This window comes from Mirounga leonina, unplaced genomic scaffold, assembly GCF_011800145.1.
Source record: "Mirounga leonina isolate KUSES-001 unplaced genomic scaffold, KU_Mleo_1.0 Mir_129, whole genome shotgun sequence".
NCBI lineage: Eukaryota > Metazoa > Chordata > Mammalia > Carnivora > Phocidae > Mirounga > Mirounga leonina.
This window is the reverse complement of record NW_023270323.1, coordinates 75,115,099-75,136,250: the sequence shown is the minus strand read 5'-3', so window position 1 is coordinate 75,136,250 and position 21,152 is coordinate 75,115,099. Positions and strand designations below refer to the sequence as shown.

Here is a 21,152-nt window from a genome sequence, read left to right as displayed (position 1 = left end):
CAAGTAGCCACAGACCCAGATTCAAGGGGACATAGCTTCCCCCATCCCAAAGGAGGAGGGTCAAGGAATGTGTGGGCCATGTTTTAAAATTGCCACAGTCTCTGCCCACACATTCTCTGTGTTCCGCTCCCATGCAAAAGCCAGCAATTCCCGGGAGCCTGGTCCTGAGTGACAGCACCAGACACAGGCTTGCGCTCCAGGATCACATCCTCTAACTCAACACAGGGGCAGGCAAGGTTGCTCAAGTGCAGGGGCCTGGAGCTGAACACATTTACAGGCAAGTTACGGGTCAATTACACACGGAACCTACAGAGAGGAGGGAGGCATAGGGGACCCCCGACAACATGCCCACTCAAAAAGGGGTGGGCAAGACGCGCAGTCGCTGGTCCATAGCAATTCTGAAAGCCAGCTGGGCGCATGTCCCCCTCTCTTGATTAGGGACCAGGGCTGCTTCCTAGGACTCTGTCAAAGCTTTAGGCTCTATCCTCTGCGCTCTATTCCACCCATATCCTTTTCTGTAAGAGAACAGTTTGGAATTCAGCAACTTTCTCAGCCTGCTTCCAGTCCAGAAAAGGTTTGAGGTCCTGAGGGCTCTTCATTTTGCACTGTCTGTGCTTTTTGGCCTGAGCTGGAGCTGCTTCCACTAGAACAATTTGCAAACAATGAGAGGTAGGAGGTCTTCTCGTCGCATTTAAAGAAACATTTACCTCCTGGAGCTAGAGGGTGGACATCACTAAGGATCAGGCTCAGGACCTCGTTGTGGGCAGAGTATCCCAGATGGCTGACTTCTCAGTCTAGGAAATCTCATCCACCAGAGTCAGGGCCTGAAGGGGAAGGAGCAGATCCTGAGAAATGGACACCTACCTATGGCATGAATTGGACGTCACCTGATCCACCCAACGCAAGGCTGGGCACGCGCAGCGGTAATATATTGCCGAGTAGAAATGGTATCTAAGACTTGAACTTGAGCAGGGTCAGAAACCATGAGTACGTTGCATGTACAGGTGGCTCAGGGGCCTTTGAGATCCATTCTGTAGAGTACGATATCCAACCACGTAGACAGCTGCAGCATCACGGCCCCACCCAAAGGGGTCCCTGAAGGTGGTGAAGGAAAACCTTCCCAGCGGGCAGAACGCTGAGTGCTCCTTTTGTTTGGCCACTTTGTCTGGATTGAGAGATGTCCAGGGTACAAATCTCCATGGATTCAGGGATGGTTGCTCACAGGCTACTAGTTTGGCTAGATGGTCAGTGACTTGGAAAGAAGAACTGGAAACTAGTGGCAAGGAGTTTTGGGGAATAATACATGGAGGGGCCTCTCAGCATGGATTCAGAGTGAAGCATGAGTCACACGAATGTGCACCCAAGGCATCCCCTACAGATGAGGGGGCAAAACAGTTCTGTGCGGGTCGGTCAGCCTCTGCCTAGCCACCCAGTGTTTGCTCAACGGGCCCATGTACAAGGATCATGGTGGAGGGAGGGATGGCGGCTGGGCCAGCGCTCAGCAACCCAGAAGCCCCTTCCCAAGGCTGACCTGGTGGTCACCAGTAGTGAGTGCAGACCCTGCTGTGATGATCTGAAAAGAACATTCTGAATTCTGGTCACTTGTCCCTTCCCTTGAATCCGGAATCCGAATCAAGGCATGTACAGAGGGTGCGTGTGGGAACCCAGCTGAGTCCAGCCTTTGGGTTCACTCAGGCACCAGAATGTGAATGAAACCTTCGGGGGTTCTAGTGCCAGCCATCGAGTCACCCCCAGCTGTTCTTGTCTTCCCTGCTAAGGGCCTGGACATTGCAGAGCGGAGGAAAAAGCAACCCCCCGTGTCCCCTGCAAATCCTGACCCCCAGATCCATGAGCACAACAAAAACCCCACTTAGGGTGGTTGATCAGGTTGTGATAGAACTTGCTGCCAACAGCAGAGGCCACCCCTGAGCTGCCTTTCCCTGGGGAGACCTGCCTGGTGGACGTTTGATTATATCGGATCGCTTCCATCATGGAGGGACTGGAGATTTGTCCTCCCTGGATAAGACACATACTCTGAAGAAGAGTTTGTCTTTCCTTCCCGTGATGCTTCTGCTGGCATGTATATGGTCATGATCTTCCACACCACACTGCTCCCGATCCATGACCATGGACTTCACCCAATGCCCAGTACTTAACATCCATTCAGAGCTCATTCTAGTGCTTCCCAAAGGATCTGCGTAGAAAAAAAATGACATTAGTGGGAAAAGTAGTTAAATCCAAATAAAGACTGTAGCTTAGCTAATACTTTTATATCAACATGAATTTCTTAGTTTTGACAAAGTTCCCAGGGTATATGAGATATTAGGAGGAGGTGGGGGGAGCTGGGTGAAGGAAGGGTACACCAAAATGTCTACCCTATCTTTGCAATTCTTCTATAAATCTAACATTTCAAAAGGAAAAGTCAAGAAAATAGACCCAGGAGTGACCTTTCCCGAGTGAATGGTCACCATGCCATCATGCTGTGTGCCCTTTCGGGGAAGGCTCAGAGGAAGAGTCACAGGATATTTGTGGCAACGTGGCAGGGCTTTTCTCAAGGAGACCCAGCCCCCTCTTCATTCGCGAACCCCAGGTCCGTGAACTGGCTTAGGTTTGGGACACCAAGTGACAGGTTTTGACTCTCTCTTGTAATGATTCAAGATAGATCTCTGGCTACCTTACCTGGAGATTTTCCAGTGATATAGATCAAATAATGCTTTAATAGGCTGCCTGTCGTGGGTTGAATTGTGCCCCCCACCCCCCAAAGTTATGCTGAAGTCCTAACCCATGGTACCTGTGAATGTGACCCTCTTTGCCTACGTAATAACAATGTAAGTTAAGATGAGGTCATACTAGAGTAGGGTGGGCCCTTAATCCAATACGACCAGTGTCCTTACACAAAGAGGAGAGAGACAGACACAGAGGGAAGATGGCCATGTGACAATGACAGGGACAGGGATTCGATTATGCAGCTGGAAGCTAAGGGGTGCCAAGGATCAGGAACAGCCACCAGAGGCTAGAAGAGACAAGGAAAGATCCTCCCCTCGATCCCTTAGAGGGAGTGGGTCTCTGCTGACACCTTGATTTCCAACCTCGGGGCTCCAGAACTGTGAGATAATAAATTTCTGTGGTTTTAAGCCACCTAGCTGGTGGTACTTTGCTATAGCCACCCTAGGAGACTAATTAACACCGCTCGCCTCTCTTACTCTTAGAAGTCCTGGGATTATATAGCCACCACCCAGAGGTAACTGGGGGCAACATCTACTTGGCACTGGGAACTGTGGCTCGTGCTGTCTGTGGCGGTTAATTAGGCACTCTGCCACCTGGCCTCTGCCTCTCTGGAATCCCATCATCCTCGCTGAAACTGGAGAGTCCATGTCTCGGGGGCAGCGTATCTCACCGTATGGCGCTGAACCGTCCCTGGAAAGCAGCTGCCTGGTCCTTCACTGAGATGAGCACGGGATCAGTGGAATGTGGGTGACAGTAACATGCTCTGAAGGAGGCCAAAGCCAGGGGCCTGGGTGCCACTGGAGCTCACCGTTTCTCACCACTGAGCTGGGGGCAGCCGTAAGCGATGGAGGGTCCTGTAGGGCTCAGACCTTTGAAAAGTTGACATCAGCGGAAGGCAGAAAGATGGGTAAATCTCACTCTTGAGTATTGTCTTGAGTAGAGAGGAAAGGGCACAGACTTCAATGTCTCTCTTCTGGGCCCAGAAACTTATATTTTGTTGCTTCTTTTTTTTAAAGATTTGTATTTTATTTATGTGACAGAGAGAGAGGCAGAGCACAAGTAGGCAGAGATGCCGGCAGAGGGAGAGGGAGAAGCAGGTTCCCCGGGACCACGAAGCCCGATATGGGACCGGATCCCCGGGCCCTGCCATCATGACCTGAGCAGAAGGCAGACCCTTAACGGACTGAGCCACCCAGGCGCCCCGTTTCATTGCTTATTAAAAGGAATCGAGGGGGCACCTGGGTGGCTCAGTTGGTTAAGCGACTGCCTTCGGCTCAGGTCATGATCCTGGAGTCCCGGGATCGAGCCCCGCATCGGGCTCCCTGCTCGGCAGGGAGTCTGCTTCTCCCTCTGATCTTCCTCCTTCTCATGCTCTCTGTCTCTCATTCTCTCTCTCTCAAATAAATAAATAAAAATCTTAAAAAAAAAAAAAGGCTTAAAAAAAAAAAGGAATCGAGGTAGCCCAGAAAAGGAAGCCCCACCTGATTTTCAGAGGCGGAGTGCATGTTATTTTCCTCTGTGTTCTAAAGGAGTAGAGTAGCGCTAGCTGTGCTAACAGGTGAACTGTGTAATTATAGTGACTTAGCACAAAAGCTGACTTCTCACAGGGAGGCCCCGCTTCAGCATCGAGACCCCATTTTGCCCCTCACTGGGGGGCTCAGGCTGACGGACGCCACCATCTTTAGCACTGGGCTCTCAAGGGGGCTCTGGTGTCATCACTTCTGCCTGCATTGCACTGACCAGAACCTAGTCCCTGGCTCCACATAGATGCCAGGGGCCCTGGGAATTAGAGTCCCTGGCTCGAGAGCCACTTCCCAGTGACAATTCCGCACCACGGAAGGGGAGCACTGGTATGATGGCCAGCTGGCTACCTCTCCCCCACAGCCTCGGCTCAGTGTCCCACACAGGGCAGGTGCTCAGTAAATAACCAAGTGTCTGAGGTACATTGTATTTGGCAGGCACATTCCAAAGTACTTCATAGGCCATCAACCTATTTCGTCCTCATAGAAACCTGGAGAATGGTTACTGTGAAGAGTTCCATTTTACAGATGAGGAAATTGAGGCACAGTGAGGTTTAGTAACGGGTCCAGGGTCACAAGCAGGAAATGATGGAGCCAGGGATCAAACCTCGAAGCCTGGCTTTAGAACTCACCCCCCTACCCACTGCTTGAGACTGCCTTTCCCTACAAATCCACGCTGACTTGAACCGATCTATAAAAAAGAGAGAATGAATTGATGTGCATTGTAGAATTGAAAGAAAAGCAAAGGGGGATTTTATGGGAGCCTGGGGCATTCATGGAGTTCCTGCCATCTGCCAGGCACTAAGCTCTCCCTCTCTCTCTTTCTTTCCCTCCCAGGGTCCCATGGCATTTGGCACAAACTATGGGCTTCATCTTGTTGTCCCCAGGCCTGGCCTCGTACCTGGCCTTTGGGAGGTACTCAATACACATTTTCCAATGTATGATAAAAACACAGGCTAGGTGCTACAGAGCAGAATGGATCAGACATAGTTCTTGCCTTTAGGAAGCTCAGCATTGGAAAGACAGTTACCAATAGTCTATAGCGTGGGGGGTAGGGGGATGGAGAGCTGGACAAGCAAGAAGGAATTAATTAGAAGGTATAAGTCAGGTGTCTTAGTTTCCTGGGGCTGCTATAACAAAGACCACCAACCGGCTGGCTTAAACAACACAGATGTATTGTCTCAAAATTCTCAAGACTAGAAGTTCAAGATCAAGACTGTTCCAGGCCTGTCTCCTAGTATCTGGTGGTCTCTAATGTTCCTTGGCTTGTAGATGGCTCTCTTTCTGTGTCTTCACATCGTTTCCCCTCTTAGAGGTGTCTGTCTTCAATTTCCCCTTTTTATAAGGACACAGTCATATTGGATTAGAGCCCAGCCTAATGACCTCAACTTGATCATTTCCAAGTTAGGTCACATTCACAGGTATTGGGGGCTAGGACTTCAATATCTTTTGGGGGGGGGGACACATTCCACACATATTTATTGAGCACCTATGATGTGCTGGTCAGCACTGTTGTACATGCTGGAGATAAAGCTGTGGCCAAGATAGGCAATGTCCTTCTCGTAGAGCTTTCGTTATGGGAAGGAGACAGGCCACAGATGTATACACATTCCAGGTAATGAGCTAGGGAGGAAAATGAAGCAAGGCAAGGGGATAGAGCACAGTGGGGCAGGTGCAGCCCTGAGTCCCATAACCTGCTGGTCTGCTGAGAGCCACGCCTGCCTGCTCCTTCATGCAACATCCATCCATTTGTGCGTTCATTAACTCCTTGGTTTATTTACTGAGCATCCACCTGGCTTGAGTCTGGGGAAACCCAGCTGAAAGGCAGAGTCTTTTTTTTTTTTTTTTAAGATTTTATTTATTTATTTGACAGAGAGAGAGACACAGCGAAAGAGGGAACATAAGCAGGGGGAGTGGGAGAGGGAGAAGCAGGCTTCCCGCTGAGCAGGGAGCCCGAAGTGGGACTCGATCCCAGGACCCTGGGACCATGACCTGCCCCTGAAAGGCAGAGTCTTAAGGTGCCCTGCAGTTCACATTAATTTCTGTGGACAAGCTCCACCCACTCTCTGGAATGCCTGCCCTGCCCCATGTCGCCTGGGGGTTGTTACTCCTAGGTGTAAAGACCGGGTGCTGGGCCCGTGCTGCCATCTCTGGGAGCTTCTCACCCTTCCTGGTAGAATCCAGGCTCATCCACCCCTCCCCTCTACACACCTCTGCTCCCAGGAGCTGCTTGCTCAGTCACCCCTGCTGGGCCGTGTTTCCTAGAAGGCAGAGTCGAGTCTCACCTTTGATGCTCTCCAGCTTCCCAGTGCGTTCACAAGAAATACTTGTCTATTCAGCACATCTCTGCTAGAATGTTGGGTCCTTGAGGACAGTCTTTCATAGCTGAAGCCCCAGCACTCAGAACAGAGCCTGGCAAAGGACTCAGCTTTGGATAAATAAGTGTTGACCCCATAAATGAACGAATGAATTTCAAAAAATGAATGGAGGCAAGACAGGGCTCCCAGGTTGACTCTCTCCTGGCCCAGGGCTCCCCCTTCCATCCCTCACCCCCATCACAGTCAGGAACCTCTGGCAGTCAGAACCAGCACGTAACTTGCTGGATCCACTGCAAAATGAAAATGTAGGTCCCCTTGTTCAAAAATTAATGTCAAGGCAGCAAGAGAAGAGGGTTAAACCAAGGGGGAGAGGTGTCTCCTGGGTGAGGAACCCTCTGTTACTGCACAGGGGGCTCACCCAGGGGGCCTGCTGGCCTTCAGACTGCAGTCACACAAGCAGCTGCCTCCCGACTCCCTGCTGCCTCCTTCCTCTCTGCCCTTAGGAGGCTCTTTTGCAGAAACCTGGGGGGCCAGCTGGAATCTCCTCTTCAGCAGCATCTGAGCTGGACACCGTGGCAGACACGTTCAGCTTCAGCTTGGACTTCAGACCGGCTGGGGGAGCGGTGCTGCTGAGGGAGACGTTCTGGCGCCCACAGTTCCAGGGCGGGGCCTGGCAGCCCCCACTCCCAGGGGTGCTCGGCGCAGAAGAAGCTTCCGGTTCTCTCTGAAGAGGGACAGAGACGATCTCTTTTCTTGGGAAGTAGCCCCTGTCTTGTCCCCGTCTGGGCGTTTCCTGGCAGACACACAGGTACACCAGACGGACAAACACAGACACAAACAAAAAGACACCCCGTCCCCCTATTCATAGATCTAGGGATGAGCGCTGTGACACCTTTCCCTCCCCGCCCCAAGCAGACACACCCCAAAGACAGACGGCCAGACCCAGAGAGACCCGCACAGAGAAACATACGGCAGAAATAGGCAGGGTGGAGGCCAGCCAGCCAGCCAGACAGGACTCAGGCACAGGGACACTTCCAGGCTCACCTAGACCTCTGCGGTCCGCGACTCAGCGGCTCTGGGACTGCCTGAGCAGTGCCGGCACCTGCTGACCGCCCGGCGCCCCGCTGGGCCGCAGCCACGCCCCCCGCGCCCACGCCCGCCGGCGGGCTCAGGGTGACCCCTCGCCCCTCACCGCCACCCCGGGAGCCGGCAGGAGGCACCTGTCGCCAAGAAGCTTCCGCGCAGCCGGGGGCGGGCGCGGGCAGCGGACGGGAGGGCTCGCGGACGTCGCGGGAGGGCTGGCCCGGGTCCCAGGCGTCAGGGGCGGGGAGGGTCGGCGTGGGTCGCCGAGCGGGCGGGAGGGCTGCGCCGGGCTTTGCGGAGTCGGGGGAAGTGGGCAGTGCGCACGCCGGAGCGCAACGAGGAAGCCGGGGTCGGCGCGGGCCAGCGGGGTGGGGGTCGGTGGTAGGCGGACCCGTGGGCACCTTGGCCGAGGGCACAGGGGCAGAAGCGGGAAGGGCAGGCGTCGGACGGGATCGGGAGACGGGGCCGCTTGGCAGAGAGCGTCAGGGCAAGGGAGGGGCAGGGGCCCGGCCCGCAGCCACTCCCGGAACCAGACCCGGTGCGCGCCCCTCCACGATGCCCGAGGGCCCGGGGGCGCGCGCCTCTCCGCCGGCGGCTCGGAGCGCCCCGGGCAGGGCGTCCGCCCGACCCGCGGCCTGCCCACCGCCCCGCCTCCCCGCCGCGGGCTCCGCGGCGTGCGCGGCGTCGCCGGAGTCCCCGGCCCCTCGGCGGGGCGCCGTCCGCGCCAGCGTCCCGCAGAAGCTGGCCGAGGCGCTGAGCAGCCAGTACGGGCTGGTCGTGTTCGCGGCGGGGCTTCTGCTCCTGCTGGCCTGGGCCGTGCACGCCTCGGCGGTGGGCAAGGGCGACCTGCTCTGCTTCCTCACGGCGCTCATGGTGCTGCAGCTGCTCTGGATGCTGTGGTACGTGGGCCGCAGCGCCGCGCAGCGCCGCCTCATCCGCCCCAAGGACACGCACGCCGGCGCGCGCTGGCTCCGCGGTGAGTCCCCGGCCGCCGCCGCGCCGCCTCCGTCGCCCCGACGGCGCTTCCGGCTCTCCCTCCTCCCTTCCTTCTCTCGGTGCCTTTGTTGAGCCTGGTCTGGTGCAGTAGCCTGCCCTCTCTGCCCTCGGGCTCTCGACACACATTCCGTCCTACGGGCTACAGCTCCACAAACCCGTTCGCATCTCCGCTTGGCTGCAAGTCCTGCGGTGGTTCCACCGCCCCCGACCCCCACGAGGGGGGCCACACGCCCTATCCTGGCCTTCCTGGCCTTCTAAGGTCAGTCCCCAGAGGGCCTCTAGTTTTGTCCCCAACTTGGCCCTCGTTCTGCGCTCCAGTCTGAAAGGCTCTGAGTTCCCATCACAAGGTTTCCTATCTCCACGCCTTTGCATAGTCTGTTCCCTCTGGAAGTGCCTTCCCGTTGCCCTGCTTTCCAAGACAGGGCTCAGGCCTCATTCCCCGCCGCCCCCCAACCCGTGATGCTTTTCTGATACCCCTGCTCTCTGTGGTGCTGACCACACTCCTCCACCCCGCACCGTGCCCACCTGGGTAGACAGCGTTCTTGTTGATACTTTTGTCCCCTCCCCCCGCCCCCCAGGGGAGCTCTGTGATGCTCCTCTCTTAGTCCTAGAGCCACCTGGGGTCTGCCCGTAGAGTAGATGCTTAGAGGACGCAAGAGCATGCAGTTGGGACCAATGGAGTCATGGAGAAGTGGATCAACACTGGGGCGGTGGAGGGTGGGGACTCCTTCCTACTCGCTGCAGACTGAAACGTTGTCAAGATGGAAGGTTCCCCTCCTCCAGGAGCTTCTGCTCTTCAAAGGGAGACAGACATGGTGGAGTCAAGGGGAGGAGGGAGTCGGGAGTGCGTGGTGGAGAAAGCGGCTGTCTCAGAGAAGTCCACCTCCCTCCGTGTGGACCAGACACATGGCACCTCTCTACCTGAATTCTCTTGAGGTCTGAATTTAACTCTCCCTTAGAGTGTAGCTTTCCTTGTCCTTGCATGACCTTGGGCACGTGACTCAATCTGCCCACCCTCTGAGTTTCAGCCGAGGGAGACTGACTGCTGGTTGGGTGCAGGCTGGGTGCCCACCCACATCCCTTCAAAGGTCTGGCACGGGGCCATCTTCCCTACCCCGCCTGGCAGGACCTACTCCTCACCCCCACTGGCTACCATGTCTCTCTCTGTGGAGAGTGTTTCACTCCTTGTCAACTCCCACCTTGTATCATGACTAGTTGGATAGGAGCCTGGTCATCCGGATGAGATTTTAGGCTTCTTAGGCTCAGGGACTGTGTCTAGTTCATCTTGCCTTTGGAAAAACTGGACACAACTCCAGGCTGGCCCAAATTCCTGTTCTGAAAGTGGTTGTTTTAGGGAGGTTCATGAATGGCGGGGAATCCGGCACCATATCAAACACCCACACAAACAAATAGGCATGAAATGTTTTGAGGATATTGATTTACACAGGCTGAAAAATATTACACACACAGGCTTTTGACCTATGCTTTCCTATAGTGGAAGGAACCCTTCTTTGTCCCTCCCTCACTTCCTTTCTCCTCCATCCTTCTTTCCTTCCTTCTTCCTCCCTCCTCCTCCATTCATTCCTTTCTCCCTCACTCCTCCCCATTCCCTTCTCCTTCAATCCTTGCCCCCTTCCCTTCTCCACCCCTCCCTCCCCTGCTCTTCCTCTCTCTCTCCCTCCTCTCTCTCCCTCTTTCCAGGAAGACTCCAAGCATTGGGATCTGAGTCAGTGGGTGAATGGTGGTGCCATTTCCCAAGATTAGGAAGACAGAAGGAGGAGCAGGGGTGGGGATGCAGAATCAAGTTTCCTCTCGTGGGCATGTTACTTTTGAGATGTCTATTGGACACCAAGTAGTGATAGAATGAATGTGGCAATAGAGAGAAAGCACATAGTAGGTGTTCAGTAAATGGTGGTGGTTTAAACAGTCATGATAACATAACCATTCAAATGAGGTATGTGGATAATGGAAATAGTGCTGGCCCTGGAAGGTTTGGCTCCATGTTCCAGCTTGAGGACCTTCACTTTCAGAGTCCCTATTCCCTCATCAGTAAAATGAGAACCCCGGTCACTTTTTAGGGAAGAGGTGGGAGCCGCATCACGTGAACACAGTTCCAGAGGCTAATTGTCCTGAGAGGAAAGAACGTTGGGGTGCCAAAGGTGGTGTTTTAATCCCAGCCCCCGCCAGGGCTGAGGTTTTCTGGGAAGCATAGCCGGGAAGACAGGTTTGACTTAGCTCTGCCCTGGCTTCTGTGACAGCCTTAGAAGTCTGGGGCTCTGAGAAAGAGCCAGCCTGTGGAATTCGGGGCACCAACATTTTCCAGAGAAAGTTTTTGGGTCTTGGTATGGGCTGTGAGGCATTGCTTTGAGCAGAGAACATTCTGTTCCACCTACTGGGTATGAGAAAGTGAAAACTTCCTTTGGAACAAAAAACATTGCCCTATTAAAATTTTTAGTGGAAATGATGGATTATTAATTCAGCTCCTCTATTTGCTAAGTAAAGAGATTGATTTTTTTTTTTTTTTTGGAAGGAGCAACAGCATCCTGGATATCTCGTGCCAGCCCAGTGGGTGCAGTGACATGCAAGCCCATTGCATAGCTGGTTCATCTGGTGAATTACCAGGGTCCTGTTTCTGGTCTGTTTCTAGTCCCTTAAAAGACTGCAGTGGCTTATGTACCAGTGATAGGATTTTGTTGTTACTACTGTTCTGTCTCAAGCCCAGGGAAGTGTTTTTAACACAAACTTGTGGGAACAACGCCAATAAGAAAAATAGCTGTGTTTATTGAGTGACTTCGGGATGCACGTACGTTAGAAGTGTTGTCACAATTATTTGTCACAGTGATTCTTTTTTTTTAAATGCTTGTGAATAATCACCCCCCAATTTACTCCTTTTATAAGATCAGATTTTTACAGAATACTTTTCTCTTAGAATGAGACATACCCATGTATATGATACATTACATCTCTATCTAGCATCCCACCCATGGAAATGGGCTGCTCACAGCACTATGCTTATTGTCCCTTAAGGGACTGGAAGTAAAGGGGCAGAGTTGAGCTGCTTACATAAGACCAGCCTACGGGTGATGGTTGTACAGACTGTAGATATAAAGGTCCAGAACATGATGATGGGTTTGGGAAAGAGGCTGTCCCCACCTGTGAGTAAGTGAAGGTCGATAAAAGAGATGGGTCCACGTGTGTGTGTGTGTGTGTGTGTGTGTGTGTGTGTGTGAAGAGGGCAGAGAGCAACAGAGGGGGACGAGGGAAGGGGCAAAGGCTGCAGGACATAAAGATGCAACAGTTTGGGCATTCAGGGGGCCCACAGTCTGGAAGTGCAGCCGGAACTCCCGAGAAACCACCAGGGATGATGCCAGGATCACAGAACCCTGGATGCTGTCAGGGGGCAGCACCTGGCGAGAGGCAGAGGAGGGACCTGTCGGGTGGGTCCCGGGGGATCCCAGCCCACCCTGCTGACTTTGCGGCAGGTGCAAGCTCATGAACATTGGTCTGGGCTTTACTTTGCTCTCCCTGCTCAGAACGCATGTTCACCTTAATTTCACAGCCTCATTCTTCTGCAGACATAGCGTCTCCCACACACTCCTTGTTTCTCGGGGCTTCTGTCTCTGCCACAGGGATAGCAAGCCCCACATCAGTGTGTCCCAGACATTCTTCCTTCTTCTTCTTTTTTTTTTTTTAAAGATTTTTATTTATTTATTTGAGAGAGAATGAGATAGAGAGAGAGCATGAGAGCGGGGAGGGTCAGAGGGAGAAGCAGACTCCCTGCTCAGCAGAGAGCCCGATGCGGGACTCGATCCTGGGACTCCAGGATCATGACCTGAGCCGAAGGCAGTTGCTTAACCAACTGAGCCACCCAGGTGCCCCTTCCTTCTTCTTTTTTAAAATAGGTTTATTGAGATAAAGTCCACATGTTCTGCAATTCACCCATTTGAAGTGCAGGAGTCAATTGTTTGTAGTATATTCACAGATAAATGCAACCACCCCCTCAGTCAGTTGGAGAACACTTTTACCATCTCGAAAAGAAGCCCCGTCCCCTTTAGCTGTCATCCCCTAAACCTCTAACTCCCCACTGACCCTCGGGAATCACTAGTCCACTTACTGTCTCTGGATTTGCCCAGTCCGGACATTTCCACTGGAGGGAATCATGTGATCTGTCATCTGTGTGACCGGCTTCTTTCACTCAGCAGGTTTCAATATCACATGTTTTCAACTTCACAGCGACTCTTGAGGTGGGTGTCATCACCCCCACTTACCAGACCGGGAAGCTGGGTTTCAGGAGGAGGGCTGAGCTCCTCATCACTGGAAATGTTTGGACAGAGTGAGAAAGAAGAGGGCTGAGCTCCTTGCTTCAGGGCAGATGGCATGGTATCAACAGGTGTCAGAGAAAGCAAAAGTCTGCTTCCTTTTTGCTTTCTGTCTTCTTCATCGAGCAGAAGGATCTTGGGAACTAGCAGAGAGCAACAGAGAAGAGAGCCAGGTGCACAGCATGGAAACTTTTGTGGTGATTGGGCAGAACTGTTGATCTGGTTTTGTTTGACAGCCTGGACAAAGCTCCCAGGACTAGCTGGGCTCTGGGGATGGCAGGACGATTAGGCATGGCCCTGCACGGAGGGATGTGGGGGCGGCTGAGGATGATGTGGACAGTGAGGGGCAGCAGAGCATGATGGCCAAGAGCATGCCCCCACACCGGGCATGTAGCTCTACTTCTGCCTCTGTTTTCTGGTCTGTAAAATGGGGACGATGATACCACCGATCACATAGGGTTGTTAGGAGACACAGTGAGTTAGTACATATAAAATGCTTAGAAGCCTCTGGCACATAGAAGAGACATGTCTTATTATGAAATAAATGATTCAGCATTATGATGGGCAAGTGCAGGGGCAAGTGCAGGGGATAGGTGGGGGGGTCCCCAGAGGAAGATCTTTTGTTTTCTTTGGAGTCCGGGGGAAAAAAGAACTTAAAAATCATTAAAAAATGCAAAAAGAATACACAGAATACACGAACTGCACGTGAGAGTGACAGCCAGTGAAGTTCTGGAAGAGATCAACATTCAGGAGTTTTTAAGCAATTTCCTCGGGAAGGAGAGCAGCGATCCCCAAGACCCAGCCTGGGGTCACTGTGAGGGACTCTTGCCTAACTGCATGCTTTTTCTTACATATTTTTTGGGGTTGAGATTTTTTTTTTGTCTAATAGAAAATATAAACACAATGCCAGGATTTCAGCATCAGTAAGATGACGGGGTTGCCCAAAACGCTGATGCTGGTTTGGCATTCGTTGGAAAGGAAGTCGTTCTGCATGTAGGGGTACCTTGCTCCCCTTTGAGCATCATCTGGGCACCTGTAGAAGGAGGGCCCCAGGAGGAACGCAAGGGTGTTGAGTCCAGAGGAGAGAGGATGTACCAGGGTAGAAAATGAGGCAGCTTCACTCCCGTGAGCTCCAGCCATCCTTTGGTTTCCAGAAAACAGAGTCACTTCTTTAGGGAAGCCTTTCCTGATCCTTTCAGACGGGTGTGGCTCCCAGGTTGTATGTTCTCAGAGCATCGTACATTTTCTTCTTAACCCTAATCAGGCAGGATATTGTGTTGTTCACTTCGTCAGTAACCAGACTGTGGGCTCTCAGAGGCAGAGCCTCTGTCTGAATGTGCCCCCCAATATATCCTTAGCCCCTGGCACAGTGCCTGACATGTAAAAAGTGGCAGCTGATATTTACTGAATCATCAAAGGAATGGATGGACGGATGGATGGATGGATGGATGGACGGATGGATGAGTGAATGATGACAGAATCTCCAGGGAAGAGAATGGCAGTTTCAGGAGGCTGACTGCAGTTCAGTGTAAGGAAGAACATTCTAATATAAGGTCTAGCTGGTGATGGAAGGGTGTGCTTTGAGAGATAGTGAGCCTCCCGGCCCTGGGCATGTCCAGATGGAGACCCATTGGCCGCTACTCATGATGCACTGGGAAGCATTCTTGCATGAGATGGGGGATTGTAGACTGACTTTGTGGGACTTCTACCTCTAAGAGCCTGCAGTTCAAGATTTCAGACTCCTAGGGGGGATTTGGGTGCCTAACACAGACGAGGGGTCTCGCTCTGCCAACACCAGACCTTATAGGATTAGTTTCAAGTGATGTGGCTGGGGAACTTGCTAATTGGTTCTAATTCACTAAATTTTTCTTTGTGGTTGATGTGATGATAATGATGATAACATCTGTTTATAGGATTTCCAATGTGCGAGGCACTGTTCTAGGTGCTTTTCATATAGTGACTCATTTAATCTCCTCTACAGCCCTATGAGGGAGGCAATCAGTTTACTCGATTTTTGTCGATATTCCATCGATATCCAAAATTATATACTCTTTTTTTGAGGTGTGCAAAGGGATATTATAAAACCAAGTTTATTGGTTGTGTGATTTAATTCTTCTCTGCCCTTACTTATGTTTTGTCCAGCTAGATCTGTCTAGTTCTGGAATCTTCCATTTTACCTCTTTAAAGTAGCAGATAAGGGGCACCTGGGTGGCTCAGTCACTTAAGCGTCGAACTCTTGATTTCGGCTCAGGTCGTAATCTCAGGGTTGTGGGATCCAGCCCCACATCAGGTTTCACGCTCAGCAGGGAGTCTACTTGACATTCTTTCTCTCCCTCTCCCCCACTCACACTTGCGTGCACGCTCTCTCTCTAAAATAAATCTGAAGGGCGCCTGGGTGGCTCAGTCGTTAAGCATCTGCCTTCGGCTCAGGTCATGATCCCAGGGTCCTGGGATCGAGTCCCACATCGGGCTCCCTCCTCGGGGGGAAGCCTGCTTCTCCCTCTCCCACTCCCGCTGCTTGTGTTCCTGCTCTCGCTATCTCTGTCTCTGTCAAATAAATAAATAAAATCTTTTAAAAAAAAATCTTAAAAAAATAAAGTAGCAGGTAAATATACAAGGGAAAAACTATTTTATTTGGCACACGAGGGACTGTTATATCTTCCTCATACATTAGGTCTTCTTTTTCAAGTGTGATGATAAAGGTGAAGGGATTCTTTATCCTATTTATTCCATTTCACTTAAATTCCATATGGTCTGACTTCGATAGTGCTATTCCTGCCTTCCCTTCAGTTGCATTGCCCCTCTGTCCACACCTTGATTTTCTGCCGTTGCCACTAAGTGGAAAGTGTGATTCACAAAAGAGATAAAGTTAGGTTTTGTTTTTAATTCAATAGTCCCATCCTTGTTGTCTAATTAATGGGAGACTTAGATCATTCTCGTTTACTGTACGGATTTATATACTTGACTTTGTTCCCATTTTTCTTTATGATGATTATAATGATTTCTTTTACACATCGTTCCCTTCATTTTCCTTTTGCACACATTTGCTTTTTGGAGTACTTGAGCATCTTATTGTGTCTTTCTATGAAATTAATGACTGTCTTTCCTTTCTTCGTTCTCACCGTCAGATGCATATTACTCCATTCTTATCTGCCCCCCAAAAGAAATACCAAACATTTCCCCCAGCAAGGCACATTGCTGCCCGCTCGAAGATCCCCCCACTTACTCTCTGCTCCACTGATGAGATCTGTGAAAAACATTTGCTTCTCTCCCTTTTTAACTTTTCATTAAAGATTTTTATTTATTATTTATTTGAGAGAGAATGAGAGAGCACAGCAGGGGGAGCTGCAGAGGGAGAGGGAGAAGCAGACTCCCCGCAGAACAGGGAGCACAACATGGGGCTCGATCCCCGGACCCCGAGATCATGACCTGAGCCGAAGGCAGATGTTTAACCGACTGAGCCACCCAGGCGCCCCTCCAGTGGGTTTATCTTCATCCATTTGAATTTAGTTTCTCTTATCCTGTTTTTCTTTCCTATTAATTTATTTATATATCTACTGGACTATTCACCCACCCACCCATCCTCCCATCCATCCTGCCATTTTACATCCTCTCTCCCTCCCTCCTTCCATTATACATCCATCATCCTCTCCAATCCTTTGATAAGTTTATTGCTCAACATTGTTCCCTCTCCTTTTCATCTTCCCAAATTATGAGGACTCTCCTCCAGTTCACTGGCTGTTTGGCTAAAGTCCTTTGTCAGAGGAGTCATGTGGATGACATTCCTCGCTCCTCTACTCTCTGTCTTCCCCAGTAGAATGTTAAACTCACCAAGGGCAGACACTTTATTTTATTTGCCCTTTTTATGTCTCCAGTGCCTGGGACAGTGGCTGGACGATAGTTGGTGCTCAACAAATAGCTGTTGAATGAATTATATTTTGCCTATCTTCAAATCTCTTTCCGTCTTTTGCCCTGACAAGCAGGCGGCATCTTGGCTGGAAATTGGGTTCTTGAGCTGCAGTCCTTCCCTTGAAGTGGACTCTAGTCGCTCTTCCACTGGCTTCTGGTTTCCCATGCTGCAGATGAGAAGTCTGGCGCCAGCTTGCACCTCTATATTTTTGCGCACACCCCAATTTTATACAATATTACACATGTGTCTTTTGTTTCTCCAGCAATCTTGTTTGTTTACCTGTGAGCCCCCGGCAAAATGCCACATGCATTGTAGGAGTCCCCGAAATATTTGTTGTAAAAATAAATGGATGGATAAAGGAAAGAAGGACTTCAAGACTATGAGAAAGTGTATGATGTATTTATCATACCTCTTGAAATGTCAGCGACTGGGATGTTCTAGACCAGTGGTTCTCAAGGCGGGGTCCCAGATCAACAGTGTCAGCCCCACCTGGGAACTTGTTAGAGATACAAATTCGGGAGCTCCACCCAAACCTATGGAATCCGATACTCTGGGGGTGGAACCCCGCCATCTGTGTTTTAACAAGCCCTCCAGGTGATTCTGATGCGTGTTCAAGTTTGAGAACCAGGGCTGGGGACCAGGCTCATCTTCTAGTTGGGGAAACTGAGGCTAGGAGCAGGGAAGTGACTCGCCTGAGCTCACACATGACATCCGTGGCACAGCCTGGACCAGTGCCCAGGTCCCCAGAGCCACAGCCTGGGTTCTTGCCACACCAGCCAGGCTGCCTCACCTCCTTTTGCTATTTCCTTTGTAACCAAAACGAACTGTGCATTTGTCAAACCATTTCAAAGCCCTGGGATTGAATCTCCACTCTTACTAAGGTTTTTATTTCACTGGGGCTTTCCAGGATGGAAGAGAAAAATGTGACTTAGAGTTGTTTCTATAAGGCTTTGAGCAATGGAAAGGAGCCAGGCGATTGAATTACTTTTCGCGGGAGGCTTCTTGGGCTGGAGCTGTAATGTTATAGCTCAGTCTTATGAGTCTGTTCTCTCTCTCTCACTGCAATGCATGTCACACACGATCCAGTTTCCTCCCATTCGTGGGAGAGAACGTGTGAATGGCCGTCAACGTTGGCCCAGGAAAAGGATTAGGAACTTTGATGTTGATCAAGTCTCTAGGATCACTGTGTTTCTCTTGCTAATATTTTTATTTGTTACAAGTTTCTTTTTAATGTATTTTGCATGTTCCTTTCCAGTCTTTGTTTTCATATGCATATTTTTTGTTCGTTTTTATTGTTTGGTCGAAACCATGCCGGATACACCATCAAAGGATGCTTCCTTTGTTCACTTTCCCTAGAGTGGGCCCTTTCCATGCCATTATTATGGACCTCCCCTTCCTATCAGTTTTAAAAAGATACTTTATATTTCGGGAATTTTTAGATTTACTGAAGGGTTGCAAGGGTAGTACAGAGAGTTCCTGAATACCCGTATGCCCCTCCTCTTTATTCTCTGGAGAGCAGGATTTTCAAATTAGAGAACTGAGATTTTTGAGCATAGCAGTGACACTCTTAGACTGATCTTTTTTGGGGAGAAGCTTCTAGAGGCCTTCTGTTTATTTGGCCAATCTTTGTTGGATGTATATCATTTGTCAGACCTGGGATATTCCTTGGGTGGGAACAATGATAAACAGGACATAATACTGTCTTATTAATTAATTGTGTATATCTAATTAATTGTGTATATATACACATATATACATAACATAAAGTTTACTGACTTAATTGTTTGTAAAGGTACTGTTCAGTAGCATTAAGTACGTTGACATTAGGACAATTTATATCCAGAGGTCTTTGATCCTGCAAAACTAAAACTCTGTACCTGTTAACACAACTGACCATTCTCCCCGCCCCCCAGCCCCTGGCACCAGCACTCTTATTTCTGTCTCTATGAATTTAACTATTCTGAGGAACCTCAGATAAGTGGAATCATATGATATTTGTCTTTTTATGACTGGCTTATTTCACTAGGTATAATGTCCTCACAGGTTCCACCTGTGTTGTAGCCTGGGTCGGAATGGCCTCCCTTCCTGAGGCTGGATAATATTTCATTGTCTGGATGGACCACATTTTGTTGATCCCTTCATCTGTCAATGGACACTTGAGTTGCTTCCATCTCTTGGCTGTTGTGAATAATGCTGCCATGAACATGGATGTACCAATAGCCTTTTGTGTCCCTGCTTTTGATCTTTTGGGGGATATACCCCAAAGTTGTATTTCTGGATCATGTGGAAATACTGCTTTTAACTTTTTGAGAAACAGCCATTCTGTTTTCCAAAGTGGCTGCACCATTTTACATTCCCATCAGCAGTGCACACGGGTTCCCATTTCTCCAACGCTAACATTTGTGACTTATTTTTTCTTCTTTCCTTTCTTTCTCTCTCCTATTTTTCTTTTCCTTTCTTTCTTTCTTTCTTTTTTTGATAGTGGCCATCCTAATAGCTGTGAGGTGCTATCTCATTGTGGTTTCGATTTGCATTTCCCTGAGGGTGAGTGATGCTGAGCATCTTTGCATGTGTTAATTAGCCATTTATGTCTTTCTTGGAGAAATAGCTATTCAAATCCTTTGCTCATTTTTAATTGTTCTTTTTTTTATTGGTTGTTTGTTGAATTATAGCTGTTTATAGATTCTTGTTACTAACACCTTATCAGATATAGGTTTGCAAATATTTTCTTCCCTTCTGTGGGCTGTTAATGTCCTCTGATACCCAAAAGCTTTTTCATTTTGATGTAGTCCAGTGTATCCATCTTAATTTTGGTTGCTTGCGTTTTTGGTGTCATATCCAATAAATCACTGGCCAGTCCAACATTGTAAAAATTTTCCTCTACGTTTTCTTCTAAGAGTTTTATAATGTTAGGTTTTACATTCAAGTCTTTGATTTATTTGGAGTTAATTTCTGTATGTCATGTACGGTAAGGTAAACTTCATCCTTCTGTGATTGGATAGCTACTCTCCCAAGCACCCTTTGTTGGAATGATTGCCCTCTCCTCCCTGAATGGTCTTGGCAGCCTCGTCAGTCATTTGACTGTATATGTGAGGGTTTAATGTGGTTTATTTGGAAATGACATCTGTGCATATCAACACTTATATGTGTGTGTTTCTATGCTCTCCCCCCACACCCCCAATTTAGGTAGTATCACATTGTTTGCGGCCATTACCATCATCCTGGGATGCCTTAAAATTGGGTACTTCGTTGGATTTTCTGAGTGTTTATCAGCCACTGAAGGAGTCTTTCCTGTCACACACGCAGTACATACTCTGTTGCAGGTAAACCCTACGATGTTTATTTATGTTACGTTGGCTCCTGTTAAGTGCATCCCAGGGTGTGTATGAAATGGGATGCATTGGGTGGGCAGCACGAGGTGGGCTTGGATCCTTCTCTGAGGCTCAGTCCTTCAGCTGCCTCCACTGTAAAATGGGTCTCTGTGTCCCCTTGGCTGTCTTTGTGGGAATCCTGTGAGGCAGAACTTGTAATGGAGAGTCAGGAAATTTTGCCAAGCTTGAGTCTACCAGCAAAGGCTTGGGGGGAATTTGAATATATTTCACTGAGTTTTATTGAGCTGTAACTCACATACCATACAGTTTACCCCTCTAAAGTGTACAAGTCAGTGGTTTGTATATTCATGGGGTTGTGCAACCATCACCACAATCAATCTTAGAACATTTTCGTCACCCCCAAAAGAAACCCTGTGCCGTTATGATCACTCCTCTGGGTCACTGAAGCATTGTATTTGGAGATAGGGTCTTTATGGAGGTAATTAAGGTTAAATGAGGTCATATGGGAGGCCCTGATCAAATAGAGTTGGTGTCTTTATAAGAAGAGGGGATTAGGACACAGACTCACAGAGAAGGAAGACCACGTGAGGACGCTGGAGGAAGACAGCCATCCACAAGCCGGCAGGGGAGGCCTCAGGAGCAACCAACCCCGCCCACACCTTGATCTTGGGCTTCTGGCCTCTCGGAGTGTGAGCAAATACATTTTTGTTGTTTTAAGCCACCCAGTCTATGGTATTTTGTCCTGGAAACACCAACAATTCATTTATTGGCTATTTATTTCAGGGGAGTCAAATCCCATGGTGACAGAGTCTTATAGTGATACCAGTGACAATGTGGAGAGCCTTAGTGAGACCAGAAAGAAATAACTTCCTTCCCTCCCTCCAGTCTCTCCTTCCTTCTTTCCTTCCTTCCTTCCTTCCTTCCTTCCTTCCTTCCTTCCTTCCTTC

At 49.8% G+C, this 21,152-nt stretch overlaps 1 protein-coding gene across 1 annotated transcript in view; it reads left to right on the top strand.

Moving 5' to 3' along the window:
- Positions 1 to 8,203: 8,203 nt before the first annotated feature.
- OTOP1 (otopetrin 1) overlaps positions 8,204 to 21,152 on the top strand; it is a 32,999-nt gene continuing 20,050 nt past the window's right edge. The window contains exons 1-2 of the mRNA XM_035004436.1: positions 8,204 to 8,624; positions 20,060 to 20,196. Coding sequence (XP_034860327.1) covers positions 8,204 to 8,624; positions 20,060 to 20,196 — 558 coding nt within the window. The remainder of the gene's footprint in view (positions 8,625 to 20,059; positions 20,197 to 21,152) is intronic.